The sequence below is a fragment of the Esox lucius genome, chromosome 12, assembly GCF_011004845.1.
Source record: "Esox lucius isolate fEsoLuc1 chromosome 12, fEsoLuc1.pri, whole genome shotgun sequence".
Lineage (NCBI taxonomy): Eukaryota > Metazoa > Chordata > Actinopteri > Esociformes > Esocidae > Esox > Esox lucius.
The window spans coordinates 29101061-29119282 of NC_047580.1; the positions used below are offsets into that span (position 1 = coordinate 29101061).

Below are 18222 nucleotides of genomic sequence, written 5' to 3' on the forward strand. Positions count from 1 at the left end.
TCAGCACAGTCAGCACCATTCATCTCTCCCTCCCTCCCTCCCTCCCTCCCTCTCTCCCTCCCCCACCCCTCTCCCCTCCATTTCACTCACACACTTGGATGTATGCAAGCACACATGTCCTTGTGGCCAATGGCACGTTTCCACAACAGATCCATAAATCCTGGTGGGGAACAATCTCAGGAAGTTGTCTGTTTGACAGGGCAGGGCTGCCTATCTGGGGGAGATGGGGGGAGACAGAGGCTCTCTGTCCATCCGGGGGAGGAGTAAGGAGTCAGGGGAAAGGCAGGGAGGGAGAGGGGAGGCAGGGCGGGGCGGGGCCTTGGTCTGAGGGTCAGAGGGGGGAGGAGGGGCAGGCAGGGCCAGTCTAAACACCACAGCTGCCGACCCAGCTGGCCTTCCTGTTATTAGACCTGTGACCAGTCCACACCCTGTCCTGTGGCAAACAGACATCTCTACTCTTGTCAGTTGCTGTGATGGTCAGCTCTACTCTGTCAGCTCTATTATGGCCAGCTCTACCCTGTCAGCTCTACTACGGTCAGCTCTACTGTGTCAGCTTATTACGGTCAGCTCTACTATAGTCAGCTTGCATCAGCTCTACTCTGGTCAGGTCTAATATGGTCAGCTCTGCTCTGGTCAGCTCCACTCTGGACAGCTGGTCCGCTCTACTCCAGTCAGCTCTTCTCTGGTCACCTCTACTCTGTCAGCTCTTAGTGGCAGCAAGACAATCCCTGACCCAGAGTAGGGCCCAATTCAGTTAGATCTGCATTGCAGGATTTACATAGTAGCTCTTTTCCCAATGGTCAAATGAACTTAAGAGTTGGTCTTGTAACTGCATGAAACCATGCTAACAACAATACTAATAATATTAGCCATTTTGACAACACTTACCAAGTGGAAATTGAAACCACAACCTTTCGCGTTACTCTACCTACTGAGCTAAACTATTTCCATAATTTGTCGAAATTAGAAGTTAGGGAATGGAGTGAATACTGTAAACACTGCTACGTCAGGTTTGACAGAGTCTCCCACAGGTCAAAGGGGAAGCTCCACCTAAACATGGTCCCATGTGGCTTAAAACGTAAGTGTGTTGAGCAACACGCCTAAAGGAACGGCAAGGTTGTGGGTTCACTTCCTAAAGGGAAACGTGTGCACAAGTTCCAACCCACCATAGCAATGTTCTCATGGGGTCTGGACAATCTCTATCTGGTGTAATCTGTTGTGCACAGAGCCCCACCCTACTCTCAAAACGGACCCTTAATCAAATCTGCAGGTCCCAAAAAATGAAATTACTCCTTGCCTCAGCTCCAAGAGAGTCAGAGGAATTGAATAAGCTCATCAACAGAATCAGTCATGGCTTGGGGTTGTTATCTGAGTCCTGCCAATGAGGATTTACAGCCTGGCTGGCTTCCCAGAAGGACCACCCCTACGTATGGTACCTCTACCTCTGATCTATGGTACCTCTCCTACTACCCGAAATCAAAAATGAAATCCTTATCTGAAATCATTTAAACATAGCAGGACCCGTCTGGGTACCTTTATTTCCTGAAACCCATACTATTATTCAGTTACGTAGTTCTATAACCAGATGGATGAACCTAATAAAGAATCTTAGGTGAAACGGGATGAACGGATGAAGACAGGTTGGATTGTTCTGGTTGTACCCGTACGTTTCCTTTGTTGCTCTTATGAAACCCAAACCTGTTAGAGTTCATTTGACCACTGTAAGAAAGAGCTACTGCGGTGAAGACGCAATGCAGTTTGACTGAACAGCACCTTCATTCACTCATCAAAACTGAAAGTGGCTTTGGATTACAGCTTTGCCAAGTGATGCAGAGGTACGTGCGAACGGACATGGCGATAGATGTTAAGAGCTGTGCTGTGTCATCCTCCTTACCTTGTAAGCCCGGATGAATCGCACAAACACAGGGAAGAACACTGAGGGGGGAGTCGTCTTGGAACTCTCCCCGAAGTAGTTCACCACATTGTTGAAAGCCTCCTGGAAATAACAGGGGGACAGGGATGTGTAAAGGGCGGAACACAGCCTTGGTCAACTCTTTTGTCTCTGGTCTGTTATGCTGCGTCTGTAGTAAGAGGTGTCACTTCATGTTGCAGTAAGTCTTTCGAATATTTTAGGACCACAAGAAAAACGGTACACTTGGTTTAGTGGTCCAAAAGTATTTTTAGGATAGTAGAAGGGGTTTTGAAGTTTAAAAGTTAGGGGCTAGCATTGGGAAAATTCTGTTTGTATTTTACATGTTTGTAGCTATTCAAAGAATCCCAGCGAGTTTGGTACAGTACCTCAGCAGTTTTGGCATCCTTCTGTAATTTGTCCAGCTGAGTTTCGCTGGTCTGTAGGAAACCCTTGAGGACAGAGTGGTCATGAAGACTACACTCTCTACGGATCAGATCCATTCCTTTACCCAGCTCCCGAACATCCAGCAGCACATTCTCTAGAGACACTGCAGAGATATAAACACACATGCACACACACACACACACACACATATTTGAATCAATTTTACAGTAAGAAGAGGCCCATTCCGGCCTCATGGTGTCTGTGAAGCTACAGTATATTTGTGTATTCACCTGCAGCTGCTTTGTCCACAAAGTGCAGTTCGTTGTAGAAGTTAGCCAACTCAGGGTACTTCTCCTTGACAACCACAGCTATGTAGTGGAGCAGGGTCATCTTCCTGTCTGTAGACTTAGTGTCCAGCAGCTGGGGGTGGACAGGATTACATGTTATTAGTCAACGCTCCTTTCACATACTCCAGAGGAGTCCATCTTAAAACAAATGTAATCAAATGTCGTTTTGTCCTTGTTTCTTGCAGCTAAGAGAGACATGGATATACACATCCAGAATCGTGTCTCCCATGCCTCATTTATCACGCTGGAAACAAGTGCACATATATAGCTTTTTATGACTAAAATAGAAAACCTTGGAGCTGAACACATGGACAGAATACATGCCAGCCAAGAACCTAGAGGAAAAAGTAATGCCTTCTGTAACTCATAAGAAGATGAAGTCAACGTGTCAGCAGTCTCTCAAAGACTTGCAGAGAGCTGCTCTTCAAATGGTGCTACAGTGTACCGTACAGCACTCACCAGATCAAGACTTTGTAGTTTAAAGCCATACACAGAGCCTCTCTTGCCGCTGTTCATGTAGTTCCCCAGGGCTAAGATGATCTAAGAGAGTACAGAACAAAGTGAATTAACAGGATTATTTTATTTGGATAGTCCGTTTGTCCTGTTTATTAATGCTATCCAACATCCTTATTCTTGCCTTGGCCCTAACGCTCATCTAAATCCCTATCATAGCCCTTACTCCAAATTCGAACTGTAACCTTAGCAACCAGTTGCTCATCAAAGGACCGATTGTTGATAACATGAACATCTGTAGAGGGTGCACCAACTTTCTGTTGTAATGAAGCAACGCCGCATGAACATCTTAAAATCATAAAAATCTAGCTATTGTCAAACAACCACAGCAGAGTTTCCTCCAGTCTTTGTTGCACTGCCATTGACCGCCTGGATGACCTTTGGGCTGAAGCTTTTGAGAAATTGACCACGGACTGCTAATGTGACAGGACACTTATCTGATTTTTTGTAGATTAAATCCCTAACGACGGACCATCACGACAAGAGGACACTGACCTCCAGCATCCGTTTTAACTTGGGCGACGACTTAACGGACGCTGACGATGCAATGATGGCGTTGAGCTGTGGGGTTAGCATGTTGATGTTTTCCGAGAAGTTCCCCACAAACGTGATGATGTTCATCCTCTGGGTGAGCCGTTCGATCTTGGAGAAGAAGAGCATGAAACGGTCCTCGTCCGTCAGCACGTCCAGCGGCCGCCGCTCCCGTTCGTACTGACGCATCAGCTTCACCTCCGCCTCCGTGGGAAGGAAACGCATCAGGCACTCGACGAAGTCCACCGGCAGGGCCTTCAGATCAAAGCTGGGGAGGAGAGAAGGACACGTTCTCATACTGACAGGATGGAGAAGAAAAAAACACACCCCCGGCTGCCCTTTACAGATCTGAGCTGAGGAGAAAGACAGAGCACATAGACAGACAGGGGAGGAAACAAGATACAGCCATTGACTAGGAACTGGAAACAATGCAGGTAAGAACATGGGCCTCTCTTCTGAGTCTGGATCCTTTCAAGGTTTCTTTCTCCTCGGGTGTTTTCTATTTGATTTTTACAATACGTACGTCTGTATGGCTTTGCATATCTCCTCAGTGCTCTTGTTGGCTTTTCTCAGGGTGATGGCCAAGTTCTTGGAGCGGTTGGCATCCAACAGTGACACCTTGTTGGCAGCCTTCTGAGACACCTTAGTCTTGGGACCACTCAGGTCCACCACCGGACCCTGGGCCTTGGTTTTAAACAGCTCCTCGAACCTTTCCACATCTAGCTCCTATGGACAGATGGCACACAACATGGTCAGATCTGCAAACTCTGAGGGTTTCCATTCAAAGCACATCCGTTTTCTACAACAACCAGTTGAACACAGTAAGCCAGCTGTTTGTGTATGTTTTTTATTGCCATAAAAAGAAAGTTCTGGACTTAGGAGCATGGTCCTGGAAGACTGCGTACCTCACAAGGAACAACTATTGAACCAAATGAACAGTTAAACTGTCAGATGACGACACCAAAAAGGGAATTCTGTCCAGGACTGGTAGACTAACCTCTAGCACTCGCTCGTCATCGATCTCACTGAAAACTGTGCCATTGATCTGGTTGGGTTTCAGAGCGGTCCAGTTGAAAATAGGCAGACGGAACTTGGTCTTGATGGGTTTCTTTATGCGGATGGCTGCAGTCATTGTTACAGAGAAAGTTAGGACAGCCATACATAGAAAATCTGGACAGCCATTACATAGAAACTCTAGACAGCGATTATATAAAAAATCAGTACAGGCATTACATTGAACATATTGAACATTACCATCACAAAATTAGACTTGCTTCTTCTGTATTAATTTGAAGTCATTCTATACTCAATTCTAAATTAAATTTTGGTTTTCTTTACTTTTTCTTTACTTTCCTTGACAATCCAGTAAATTTAAAGGGACAGTTCATCCAAATCACCCATTTGTTTCTTCAACCTGTAAGAAGCCTATGGCCAATGTTTGATTCACATCATCCATGAGGGACTTTTTGGAGCAACAATTTTTTTGCATACTCTTAGACCTTTTATAAATGTTCACTTAAAGCTTTTGATTTGTGCCAGTAATTCAAAAAATGTGGATTTAAAAACAAAGCCAAAGAAATAAACCACAATGCAAGGATTACTCAATGCCTCATCCATAGACTGCTTACAGAATTTGGACATTAATGTGTCTGTGATTTTGGTGAACTGAACTAAAAAGGGTGGTACTAGCTCCTACCCGATAGGCCAATATTGAGGATGAAATTAGGTGAAGCTCCTGGTAGAGGCGGGGCCATTGGAGGAGGCGGTGGTGGGCATGGAGTGTTCTGCTCCCCTGTGGACAAGAAGACAACATGCAGTAAGCATAAAAGACTTGGGGGGGTGTTGGTGAGGGGTGGGGGGGGGGTGCTGTAAGGGGAAGAAACACCCTAGGATATCCCTTTCCTGTCTGGAATCTGGCTGACCAATCACCTGGCTGGGCACATAAGAGCATTGGGGGCAACTCTGAAATAGATCTGACCCAAGAGTCCGGCACGTCTGCCTCATACGCCCATTGGACTCCGGTGACTTCCTCTGTCATACAAACGCCATCGAACCAACACTATGAGTAAGAATGAACCGAGGCTAATGATGCTTTTCACACTACAGAGCTGAGTTGAGCGTCCACGAGAGCTTGTGCTGTGAAGAACTGGTTCATAACCTTCAAGTGGGCCACAGAATGGAAAAAGGTTTATATGAACCCCGGCTGTGAAGGACAGTGTGCGACGAGGAGGTCAACTGCCTGGTTCGTCACAGTGATGGGACAGGTGTAACTGAAGAGTGTGGCTGCTGGTGGTACAGTACCTGAAGCTGAAGGCAGAGGAGGGGGAGGCGGGGGAGGTGGCGGAGGGGGAGGGGCTTCACTGGCTGATGGTAGACTGGTCCCTGGTCCCCCAGGCCCAGCTGGTCCAACCGAGTGCCCTCCATTCTGCCCAAAGTCGCCCAAAGACGCCCTGGGACCTCCACCCCCTCCACCACTACCGCCACCACCACCCCCGCCTAGGGGCTCGATGGCGATGTCCCCGTCGGGCTTCGTACGGAGCCGGATGGTCCCTTGCTGTTCGAGCTCCAGCAGGCGCTTCTCAATGTTGAAGTGTCTCTGGAAGGCAGCGTCCTTCTCCTTGATCATTCTCCTCAGGGTGTTAACCTGGGTGTTTGTGGACTCATAGGTCTCCTGTTGGGTAAGACCACCAGGGGGAAGCAGAGAGCGAAACAGCGTCATGACAACTCAATAAGCACTGTTCCATTTCCTGAAGAACCATCTTGGTAATACTTCACAAACCGCCCCTGTAGATCCGTCAGCAAACTATCAGAGGCAAGTCAACTGCATAGCACAGTATGTAGCCCAGAAACAGGGATGGATCTATGGACAGTGTTACCACAATCTGCTATCACATAGCCTTTTTAATGCATTATTTCTCATTAAGACATGTATAACTGGTATAGCTGTATCATCGAGTACATAATATTACGTAATATTCTGAAGCTTTGCTCACCCTTATGACTTGTAGATCCTTGTCTTTCTGCAGGAGCTGTTTCTCCAGGTCAGCCACTTTCATGATGGTCTCATTCTCCACGTCCAGAAGCTTCTCCGTCACCTGGTGCAACGTGGAGAGGATGAAGAGGGAGAGTCCAGAATGAGAAGATGAGAGGAGAGAAAAGCAGAGTGAATATACAGACAGGGAGGTGAATAAGAGCATTGATCCAATATGGTCCAATTCAGGCTCCTTGCCAAGTTCCACTCCCTTTATTCCCCTTCTGCAATCCTATCCTCTGTACCTCCCTCCCTCTCTCTCTCTCTCTCTCTCTCTATATATATATATATATATTTATTTTTTTTCTCTGTATTTCTCCTCTGTACTTTTATCCCAGCAGCATCAATAAGTTATGTGATACGCTTAGCAGCATGACAAAGCAAGTGCAAGTGAGGCTGACATGGCAGAGCTAGATTACATTTCTGAAAGCGGACAGATAATCCAGGAATTCTTATGGTGGAATGTAATTCTTGTCTTGAACTCCCCCGTTAACTCCTGGCCCCTGAAAGCAGGGTTTGTTTGGAACCTCTCATGATGACGGAACGTCTGCCTGTGACCTTTATGTGTTAGAAACCGGTCATCGGAAACTACTTGGTGGATTGTTAACATATATTACTAAACATGACATTGCTGAGAAAACCCATGCACTGGATTACTGCACAAAACAAAAGCTTTCCATGTGAAATATTCAGTGTGGAAAGGAGAAATCGTAGAATTTAGCGATATAGTATTTTGCAAGACACACGTCTCTGTCTGCATTTCACTTATAGCCTCCGTGAACACATAACATTTTAATACAGAAGCATTTTGGGCAGTCTGTCGGTTCTCCTCACATGGGACAGATGTTCCTCCAGTTCCTCCACCTTCTCCAGAGCAACGTTCTTGGTCTCTGCGTCCTCCAGCAGGCCGCCCACATCAAACACGTTGTCTAGGTAGGCCTGGATCTGCACGGACAACTTGTCACTCTCCGTGTGCTTGGATTTCTGAAGCAATGGAAGGAAGAAGAGGATCAGGGATTCAGGGGAACATGTATGACCTCCAGCCCCCGGACCTTGTCTGAAGACGACCCCCCCCCACCCAACCCACACATCCCGCCCCCACAATGTTGCAGAATGAATTAAACACCCCCCCGACATTCATTGATCAGACTGAATTCCGAGTTTCTCGCCTGACCTCCAGGTAGTCATCGAGGCCCAGCTTGGTGAACTCGTACTGCAGGTGAACCCGGAAGTTCATATCTTCAACTGAGTGGACGACTATGTTGATGAACTGCATACAGGCCACCATGAAGTCAATGTTCCCGTCCTCCACGCGGAAATACTCCATCAGCTTCTCAAAGCGGTGCTTCTCCTTGCACACCTGAAATGCAGCAAAAAGGATTGCGCGTTAAAGTCAAGGCACGGTCAGAGGGGGGTGGCCGCCGGCACCGCAGCGTTAAAAAATTATCTTCAGGTCCCAGTGGACGAAGATGTATTTCGGGTTATTCGTCGCCTCAGAGCCGACAACGTTTTTTGGTATGTCCAATATAGAGTATTTCCGGTATTCACTGACACCCTTGTGACATGACATCAGGCTGTTTGTCCCCATGTGACAGGGCCTTCGGTTAGAGAGAGCCCATGGCTTCAAGTGGAAGCAGAGGTCTCCACACTCCATTTGCAAAGAAAAGCCCTAATTATAGGAGTCCATGGGAAGGCAACCAAGTACAAATAACAGATAGAAATCTCACCAGACTCCCACATACACAGGCGCATAAATACACACACACACACAGATATACAGACACACACACAAATACACATACACACGCACACACAGATACATAAACACACATATATACCCACGTGTACACACAGATACATACACAGATATATACTGTCTCTCACAAATACAAACACGCACATGCACGCACACACAGACACTGGAGACAAAAACAAACAAAGCTGATTTCCCTAAACTAACAACTAAAATTTTAATAATGACAAATGTCCAAGCCCACTACCCATTTGATTTCAACCCTTAGGTGTTGTTTTGTAATTAATAGTTAATATTGTAATTCTTAAAGAATTGTTATAAACTAGGGACTAATTGTTCTTTGGGACACATTACAACTAGCCTATAACATTTGAACAACCTGCCAACTGTCATTATTATTTAAATGTAAAACTCACACTAAAGAGCTATTAGTTGGTTGGTTCCCAGATTGTTTTGACTGGTCGGCTGATTTGAGTTTTGGGGCTCTGTGGTGCTCTGAGGATTGTGCTGTAATTGAGTGGGTCCAGTATTTTGGATGTCTCTTCAGGCTACAAACTAAGAGGCTAAACAAACCTTTGAGGTCCACTCAGTCCCATCAGGAGTTGATCCTTATCAAGGCTGCCTGGCATCTGGGGGTGTAATGAGGCTAACAGTCTCAGATGCAAAGCTTGGTAGAACCTGAAACCTCCCAGAATTCCCCAGTCTCAACGCTGTTCTCCGCTGCCCTGGGACTTCCCCTTCATGCTCCTGTAGATACCCCAGGTCTTACACAATAAACGGCATCCTGGAATGACGCCAGGATAGCCAATACAGGGAAAACCTTCTGTGACTGTATAGCGAATGTGCTCTGAAATGAGCTTCAGTTTGTTATATTAAGGTAATGATAAGGCAATGCTATAGTGATATTAAGGTACTAATGAAGGTAATATTAGGTGTTACGGACAATGTTTTGGTCAAATTTAAAATTTGTGTTTTGCTTCGGGCTTGGCCATTTGGGTTGGCCATTTGGCATTGTCTTGTTTATCCAGATGTCTTTCACCAGGACTGGGACAGCTCATTTTAAAACACATTTAGCCATTTGGAGCATTTTGGAGCAGTTTGCTCCACTTAGATTTTTACTTCCATGCCTCAAGCAAATCTCTTGGGCATCCATGGTGGATATTTGTTAGGGCGCATTTACTAGTTGCAAGTCAGCTTTGAGGGGAGGCTTTACATCAGCATTTGTTAAAACCGATTTATTTTTCCAGTGGCCCTCAGAGATAAAAATTTTTGTTCCCTTTTGTTTTGCTTGGTTGTTAGGGAGCTCAACACTATGGTCATTATTAAGATAATATTAAGGTAATACTTTGGTAATACTAAGATAATATAAGGGTAATTCTTAGGTAATATCTAGATGATATTAAGCCTATTTTAAGATAACACAGGGTTAATAATAAGGTAACATTAAGGAAATACTAAGGTAATACCAGACCTCTTTGAAGTTGTCGAAGGCAGAGAGGATTATCTCATGACCTCCTCTGACCAAACACACGGCAGCCAGCAGTTCCAGGACCAGGGCTTTCGTTCTGCAGACACACAGAACAGATTCACAGAGTTACGCTGCATACTGGCTGGAAGCCTGGGTTAGAGCTCCTCGAATCATGGACGTACCTGGTTCAAATACCCCTCAGACAACAATGGTGTACTGTTTAGCATGTGCGTCTCTTCACACTCCTTCAACGTCAACCAAATCCCTTTTTCTTAAAGGAAAACCAAAAACCGACTTCCCTTTCCCATTATTTCCCTTACCGTCCATTCGTTTTGCATAGCCCCCCGGCCACGCGCTTTTCATCTCAGCAAGTGTTTAGGGTTATGGATTGTGTCTTTGCGAGTTTACGTTCCCTAACACTTTGTAATCCCAAAGCGCCGCCACATCAATGTGCGTAGGAGCTGTTACCCATAATCCATACTTTGATGTTTCACGCCCCCGTACACGGGAACAGGAGAGCAAGGCCTCGTCACGCCTCTAGCAGAGTTCACGCCGAAAGAGCTGATGATGACGCGACCGGCTCCTGGGTTTGGCCCCGGTAATCCCCCACTGTACTAAACATTCCTGAATGTATTCTTGGACATGCCTTGGTCCCAAATATCACCCTATTCCCTAGGTAGTGTGCTACTTTTGACCAGCGGCCCTGCTCAGACCCTGTCGGCTGAATACAGAACAGGGCCTTCGCGGGATGAGATGCAGCTTTCTAGTTCTCATTTCCGGCTTCACAGGGAAGCCGACGGGAGCCCCCGTCGAGAATGACAGGCGTGTCACTTGGCCAGGCCGATCAAATGCTCCCCCTATTGTCTGGCCTGCGCCCCGAACCCACCCTTAACACACTCCAGCTGGGAAGCTGGTGGAGGCCTGGGTTCTAACCTTGGGTTTTTGATGCGGGGTCACATGCTTAGCGAGCCTCTCTGGCCTGTCTCGGGTCTGCATGGGGAACGTGTGTATGCAAATCTTTGGCCATGGCTACACTCTCAGGTCGGGGAGGCAGGGCTGAGACCTTGTGTTCTGCTCACCTTGAGTTCTTGTTGTTCAGACTGAGGGCTATCTCATTGACTGCGTGTTCATGGGACATGACCAGGTTGAAGCCGTACTGCAGAGGAAACAGAGCAGGATGTGGTCAAACCCAAGCACAGATTCTAGAACAGCCCACCACACAGCTCCGTGATGGGCTCATGCAGGAAACATCGGTGAACAGAAAAGGTTTCCTATGCCTTTCTAGAGCAAATGTGGATGTGATGATATGTGGATGTGTGGATGTGCCATGCATTTGGTGACAGGGCCAACTTTGATGGTCAGTACCTGATAGTTCATAATGGCCCGCAGGCACATGATACAAACATGCACGTCGTCCTTTTGGCTCACAAGCCGCGAGTTCTTAATGGTTTTGTTGTTCGGCGCCACGCCGTACCTAAAACAGAGAACATAGGGCAACAACAACAACGACAGCATCAGAGACAGCTTTTTCCTCCGGGTTGAACACACAGAGCATGTCTTCATGCTGTGGCGATATGAATCTGCCTCAGTGTTATATTTTAGAACACTTCACCTTTATATCTTGTTTTTTTCAATATTGCCACAGCAGGAAGTGAGGTTTCATGGCTCTTTGGTCGGTGCTCCACACAGTATCTGGCAGCCATGACTACAATGTTTGTGTTGCACGCCTCTTCCTCAAAGTATGTCACAGAGCTATGTTGAGGGAAGGACCCGAGATGGCCCGTGTGCTAGCTGAGCATGTCGGTTTCCTGCACGACACACATTTCCCATCTGCGCGCCACAAAATAGTCTCTCCTTCACATCCTCTCATCTTTCTGTCTCTGTTTCATTCTCTCTCTCTCTCTCCCTCTCTCTCTCTATGAGCAGGACTGCAGGTTTTCTTGCATTTATCTCCGTCCCGGGCCTGCACAATGTGCATGATGTGGTCACTAGACAAATAATCGCGGGGCAGGTGGCCTACATGCGGAGCTCTGAAGAACTGCCCCGGACTGAGGAACACATCTGCACAGAGGACGACCAGGAAGGAAATACATGATGCAAGATTATCCAAGCCACCACCGTCCTGACCATTGACCGACAAACACCAGTGACGAGGTCAGGAGTGACGACACGGTCCCCACCTCTCTTCATCAGTCTTATTACAACCTCCAGAGACCTAGATCAACAAACACCATGGGGGAATAGCTGACATGCTAACATACGGTACCTTTCCGTTGCCACCTAGCATGCTAACATACGCCAGGGCCGGCGGGTTAGAGGCACATTAATGCAGCGGAGGCAGCAGCAGCGACACGTTAGCAGACGATACATACCGGAGCACAGACTGGCGCGCTGAGCGGACCAGCGTGTTGCAGAATGGCTGTGTGGTGCTCTGGTGTAGATCCTCTATAGACCTACTCCAGGACTTAGCCCTGTCCAGGGAAGTCTCCTCCCCATTCTCCAGACACTCAAAATTCAACCTGGGCCGTAGATGGATAGACAGACAGTTGGACAGACATGAAGACAGAAATATACATAGAACGACAGGAATGACAGATGGACGGACACAAAGACCAAAACAACTCCATAGACAGACCGACAGATGGGCAGATTGGCAGACATGGATTGAGTTAGACTAGGTTAGAAATGCAGCTTGGTAGGAGGTCAATGTTTACGTATACAGTAGAGGTGCACAGTAAAGCTCAGAACAATACATAGTTGACAGGCTTAGTCATTACCATTCAGGCCCGGTCCATTATATGCCAGCATGGCAACAAGAGAAGCGCAGAGATGTGGGTCACAGTCAAATCTAAGCACTCATTCTGTCTGGCAAGCATGCAGCTCTCCCAGGCAAATCCAACAGAACACAGTACTCTCAGTACTCTCCATCCAGCGTGCACCTTCACACAGACCCAACAGTTGGTCCCCAGCCCTGACTGTGTGCGCCAACACCTCTTGGTGGCTGTCTCCCTCCAGACTCTTCCAAAGACATGTACTCACATGACAGCGCACTGAGCGAAGGAGAGGTACTCCACCAGGATGTCCAGACCTCGGTTCTCATTGTTGAGGAACTCCCGGACCCACCTGGTTGACATGGAGAGGGGAGGTTAGCAGGACACAATATTCAGGACACAGCCTGGATTGCTGCTCGATATGGATCATAACTCTGTAGGGCAAAAACGTTTTTCATCTACCTGACCAGATAAGTAGAAAACTCTGTGTTTGACCATAGTTAGTTCTGTTGAGCTGACGCGATCAGGAAAAAGTCCGGTTTCTACGTTACGATACATGAAAAAGCACAGCAGCTCTTATAATGAGGGGTAAGAGGCAGGAGACATGGACAAGGAAAGACTGCGTCTGGACTACTCACACTAGCAACCCACATTCCTGTAAGATATAAAGGCCAACATATTTCAGTCTACCTCTTGTGGACTAAAGTCTGCTCAGAATGGGGTCCCCCCCCCCCACCCCCCATATCCCTGATGGACAGAGAACGGACTTGGCAAGGCAACAACGGAAAGTACACGCGAGAGAGCAGGGCTTCAGATTTCCTCTCCATTTAACTTCAGTTTTCTGGAAAGACGAAAAAGAACGTCCAAACAAAAGAATTCCCAATGCGACAAGAAAGAATGTGGAAGGCATATAGTATGACTGAGAGTCAAACAGGCAGACAGAGAGAGAAAGACAGGCAGGCAGGCAAACAGACAGAAAGACAGCGGGAGGGGGGGTCAAAGAGAGACAGAAAGGTTTGGGCTCAGATTGGAGCTGCGGACAGTCATATTCAGTCTGCCTTTCTACTTAGCCCCAAGACCTAGACCCCCACCCCCCCCCTAAACTGCAGGATACTGACATTTCAGGTAAAAGGTTCCAAAACAGCCCAAGCATGCGAGTCCGGGTGGTTACTGGAACAGGGAGCTGTTAGTTAAAACAAGATGGCGGAGAGCAAAGGGTGAGACAGGAAAGAAGGTACCCTGCCCAGGGTAGGGGGGAAAGGTGAGCAGAGAGAGAGAGGGAGAGGGAGAGAAGATGTGAGATGTTGGGCAGAACGGGAGTAGAGGGGAAGGGGGAGGCATGCTTAATCATCAGTTTCCTTTTGAACTCCCCCTTTCCTCCCTCCCCCCTCCCTCCCTCCCTCCCTCCCTCCCTCTCTTTCCGTCTTTTCCTGTCGAAACAGATGCTATTTCAGGAATAATTTGTCGGAGAGGGGCCAGGATTCGGACACGTGAAATAAACAGGACTTTTGTTCCACTGACTCCATCTGACTGACCAAACTACAGACTCTGTCTGAAAATAACCTGCTCTATTTCAGGAAAGACATTAGAACAAAGACATTTATTGATGACGTAAAACACAATTGAACTGAGTACGCCATGGGAATCAAACCCATCACCCCGAGGTTGTAAGATCACGCTCTTAACAACTGAGCTTGACAGGACCACTGACCTATATGTTCATTGTCAAGGGAACTAATGAAAGAGATTAGTGGGTTTTAATCACTATATAATTATCACATTGGGGGGTTGTGGGTGTTTCAAAATACTGGGGGGAAAACCCCTGCAAAATGCTACAAAAAAGAAATAGTACTGGTATTTCTCACACTTTTCTAAATAAAGATCATGCTAATTATGCAAATGACACATATGCACAGGAAAAGTAAAAAATTGTCAGTACAGGAGTGTAACATCAGTGTTTAAAATATTAAAAAAATATTTTGGAGAAGATGCTCTTACGTAGCAAGACTTTTGCAAGACAGTTGGTGTATTCATTTTAGGATAGCTAAGAGGGACATATCATGTATTACATTGAAATATGAATGCACTCTAGTGTAAATTACTCCGGATGAATGTTGAAAGTCTAATGCAACAATATTAATAAAAAATAAATAAAATAACTGAGGACAAAACTCTGCACCCAAAAAAGTACTAAAAAGCAATCGTTTCTGATAAGAGGACAAACAAGTCATACAGCAGTTTGGACCCAGCCCCTTTGTGTGTGTTTCTTCGGGATTCATTGTTGGTCGGCCATGCTTCCTGTCCCTCTGGCGTACACAACAAAGCTTCCTGACTTCCACTATGTTATGGGGGAGTGAACAACGCTTTTCCTCACAGCACAATGCAATGACTACCATCTGGGCATTGTGAAGAGAAAGACTCCACTAGGAGCTAGGGCTGCTGTGCTAGGGAGGGTGGCAGGACAGAACAATAGGAATAAGGAGAGATGTGGGCATGGGGGGGGGCTGTAAGTTGCTTTGGCAGGAAGAGAGACAGGCAGAGCTAAAACGGTCTTTCTTCAAGGGGGGACGATAATGTAGCTGTTTGAGTTAATTTCCCCTCTGACTTTCACTAGAAGCCGTTATAGTTTTAGCTTTCCCCATTCCAGGTGCGACATCACTGCCCTACAGTGTGTTCCTAGTAGCAGTTACGTCAGTCTCACACTCCTCTGGGTTAGGGTTAGGGTTAGGGTTCAAGGGACACTGAGGTCGGTGAACTTCTCTGACTAGCTGGAGCGGAGGAAAGGGTAGAGGGAAGCGAACGGAACATCACCCTATGTGATTGGTCCTCAGCGATATCTCCAGTTCCCTCAGAACCTTAGTGGATTCCTGGACCCGCCTTCGGAACTTCTTGCGGGTGACCCCCGGGTCCAGATAGCTCCGTAGCTTGGAGATGTAGGTGTGTGGAGGGTTCTTCACCTGAAACCGTTCCTAGCATAACACACCGTTGGGGGGGGGGGGGGGGGGGGGGGATACAGAGTGAGTGTTGCATAGTAAATGCCTGGGATTCATTCAGACCCACAAATGTAGTGTTTACATAGTGTCTTCATTCAGTATGCTATGCAGACATCTGTTGCCTGGGCTGCCCTGGTAGCAACCAGTCAGTTCATTTAACCTAGAGTTCAGTCCGATGGTGGATCATTGCCACGGCAGCAATTCCCGGCTGAGCCGACACATGCCGCTATTAAATGTGAACAGGCTATCCGTGAATGTAGTGACGTTGCCTTTAAAAGCCACAATACATGGTTGGTATTTCTAACTTTAGCTCCGAAGTTTGTTTTTTGGAGTTTTTTGTGGATCAGTGGATGGTCTGGGTCTGGGCTTGTTTACTTGACTGCAAAAAAGATATGGCTTATCAAGTATATTTGTCTTATTTTCATGTTAAAAACCCTACCATCCTTAAAATAAGGCATATTTTTCTTAGCAAGCTAGAACATATATGTTGTGTAAATCGTCTGAAATAGCGTGTAATTTGTCTTGTTCCGTTGGCAGATTTCACTTATTTCAAGCAAAAATCTCCTCGAAAAGAGTTAAATTGTCTTTTTTGCAGTGTTGTAGTAACGTGTGGTAGAATTTGCTATTGAATTGTACCTGGTCACAGATGAGGTCCCATTTCTTCTCATTATCATACTGTCTGAGGAGTCTGGCTTTGTCCGGCGGAAGGTTCATGGAATTCTGAAAACATGACATGGACAAGATTTCATCAATCACACCCGAAATGCATTATCTATGAAAACAGCACTGGAGAATCATTCATTATAAAAGTTATCATAATTCCTAGTATCATGACAGTTCCAGGGCTGATAACCATGTTTCAGTTTGTTTATTTTTGTGGCAGGTTTAGTGTCTGGAGACTGGTCGACCCTGCTGGAGCTGACATTCGAGTGGCTCAACACCTACTCTCCCTACACTCGGGCAGTGACACAGGCCTGTGACCTCACATACTGTGTTGACTTCTAGCATCCTGTTTCATAAGCTCATCCAAGCCTCCGCGTGTCCTAAATGGCACACTACTTCTTGCCGGAAAAAGTGGACCGGTCACACAGGACACAGTGCCGTTTGGGAGTGGTTGAAACATTCAGTCAGACAACACTGCACTTTTTAACCACAGGATACCGCCTACAGCCGTTCTGTCTGTCCATCAGGCAGAGAATAGCTATTATTACAACATTATTACTATCACTTACCCAGCAATAAAAAGCAACAACCTGAGAGCAACAGGGCGGGCAACAGCCCAGGTTTACTACTTTGACTCAAATTAGGTCATTCAACATAATTGCTGTATTCTAATTTGCTGTTTTAGATCTCAAGGAAGCCATTTCATGTCTGCTATTTACTGTCCTCCACCTTGAACATTAACACAGGCCGCTGGGTGTTCCAGAATATATACTACATTTCCTGGGCCTCAGCCTCAGGGTGAAGACTGACTCATGAGACCATAAACTGAGGTCAGGGGTCAACTCTGAAATGTACACCAGGAAGTGAAAAAAATACAAGGTTGTTGGCTAAAGCTAGCTCCTCTACTCGCCACCACATCAAGGATTGGTCAGGCTCAGACCCTGCAGAACTCGTCACTTTACATCCCACATCAACAGAACCCTGCAGCTAAAACACACACAGTCACACAAGCGTGCGCACACACCACAAACCGCCGCGTTCAGCTTGACCTGTGACCCCGAGCTATAAGTCACCCCTGGCCTCAGCCGGCTTCTACCCCAACACACAGGCTCTTTCTCAATTCATTTCCCCCTGGAGAGCCCCTCCCACCTCCTCTTTACAACACCCTGGACAAATGGAATACCTGTAAGTTTTCTTTAACTATCACTCCTGGTATTATGTCCATTTTATGGTAAAGTCAAAATGACAACAAGCACTGGAGAGGAAAGTCTGAGAAGGAAAGCAGGAGACAGTATGTCGGCGTTCAGATGTTTTTGCAGAATTCAGAGTTGTTAAACTAAGGCACACATCACGCACCAACGAATCAAAACCACATTCGATTTCTTTATTCCCACCAAATGTAGTCTCGGAGACAGAAAGTAAATCTGTTCTGTCTGATGCAAACTTTGAACTGTGATCATGTACCGGGTACCAGCATGTGCAGTATCATCAGAGACATTTCCCATGCTTTCCCTATTCCGCTGATGATTCATAGCAATGGAATATCACGTAACGTGTATTTTTTTATTTAGTTTCCAGTGTTCGGCGGTGAGGCGGTCGGGTCTTTCCATCGGCAGCATGAATCATGTCGGACCGACTCTCCGAGGGGACGGATGAGGAGCGCGGCCCGCTGCCTCTGTTCGGTGCCGTACTGCCGAGGAGGCCTGACTGAATCACCTCCGTGGATGGACGACCGGGTGGAATGTCGCCGCGCACTGCCAATGGTGGGTTTAGTCCAGGAGACGTACGCCGGGGCTACAGGGTTGCCCACGCAGCGAAGCACAGAGCAGCTCAACTCTACATTTTATGGCCTTTGT

General features: G+C 46.8%; 1 protein-coding gene across 5 annotated transcripts in view; it reads right to left on the reverse strand.

Annotated features, from left to right (window-relative positions):
- fmnl3 (formin-like 3) overlaps window positions 1–18222 on the reverse strand; it is a 47584-nt gene that overhangs the window by 9869 nt on the left and 19493 nt on the right. For 4 of the 5 annotated variants that reach the window (XM_020051638.3, XM_029124049.2, XM_013136333.4 and 1 more), the window contains exons 2-20: window positions 16340–16423; window positions 15522–15679; window positions 12979–13062; window positions 12312–12458; window positions 11305–11413; window positions 11019–11095; window positions 9943–10036; window positions 7893–8078; window positions 7553–7702; window positions 6681–6782; window positions 5989–6358; window positions 5384–5479; window positions 4685–4809; window positions 4211–4413; window positions 3652–3955; window positions 3103–3183; window positions 2587–2716; window positions 2299–2459; window positions 1895–1996 (exon numbers count right to left, since the gene is read on the reverse strand). In XM_020051638.3, coding sequence (XP_019907197.2) covers window positions 1895–1996; window positions 2299–2459; window positions 2587–2716; window positions 3103–3183; window positions 3652–3955; window positions 4211–4413; window positions 4685–4809; window positions 5384–5479; window positions 5989–6358; window positions 6681–6782; window positions 7553–7702; window positions 7893–8078; window positions 9943–10036; window positions 11019–11095; window positions 11305–11413; window positions 12312–12458; window positions 12979–13062; window positions 15522–15679; window positions 16340–16423 — 2763 coding nt within the window. The remainder of the gene's footprint in view (window positions 1–1894; window positions 1997–2298; window positions 2460–2586; window positions 2717–3102; window positions 3184–3651; window positions 3956–4210; window positions 4414–4684; window positions 4810–5383; window positions 5480–5988; window positions 6359–6680; window positions 6783–7552; window positions 7703–7892; window positions 8079–9942; window positions 10037–11018; window positions 11096–11304; window positions 11414–12311; window positions 12459–12978; window positions 13063–15521; window positions 15680–16339; window positions 16424–18222) is intronic. The other variant, XM_029124050.2, reaches the window with a different exon arrangement.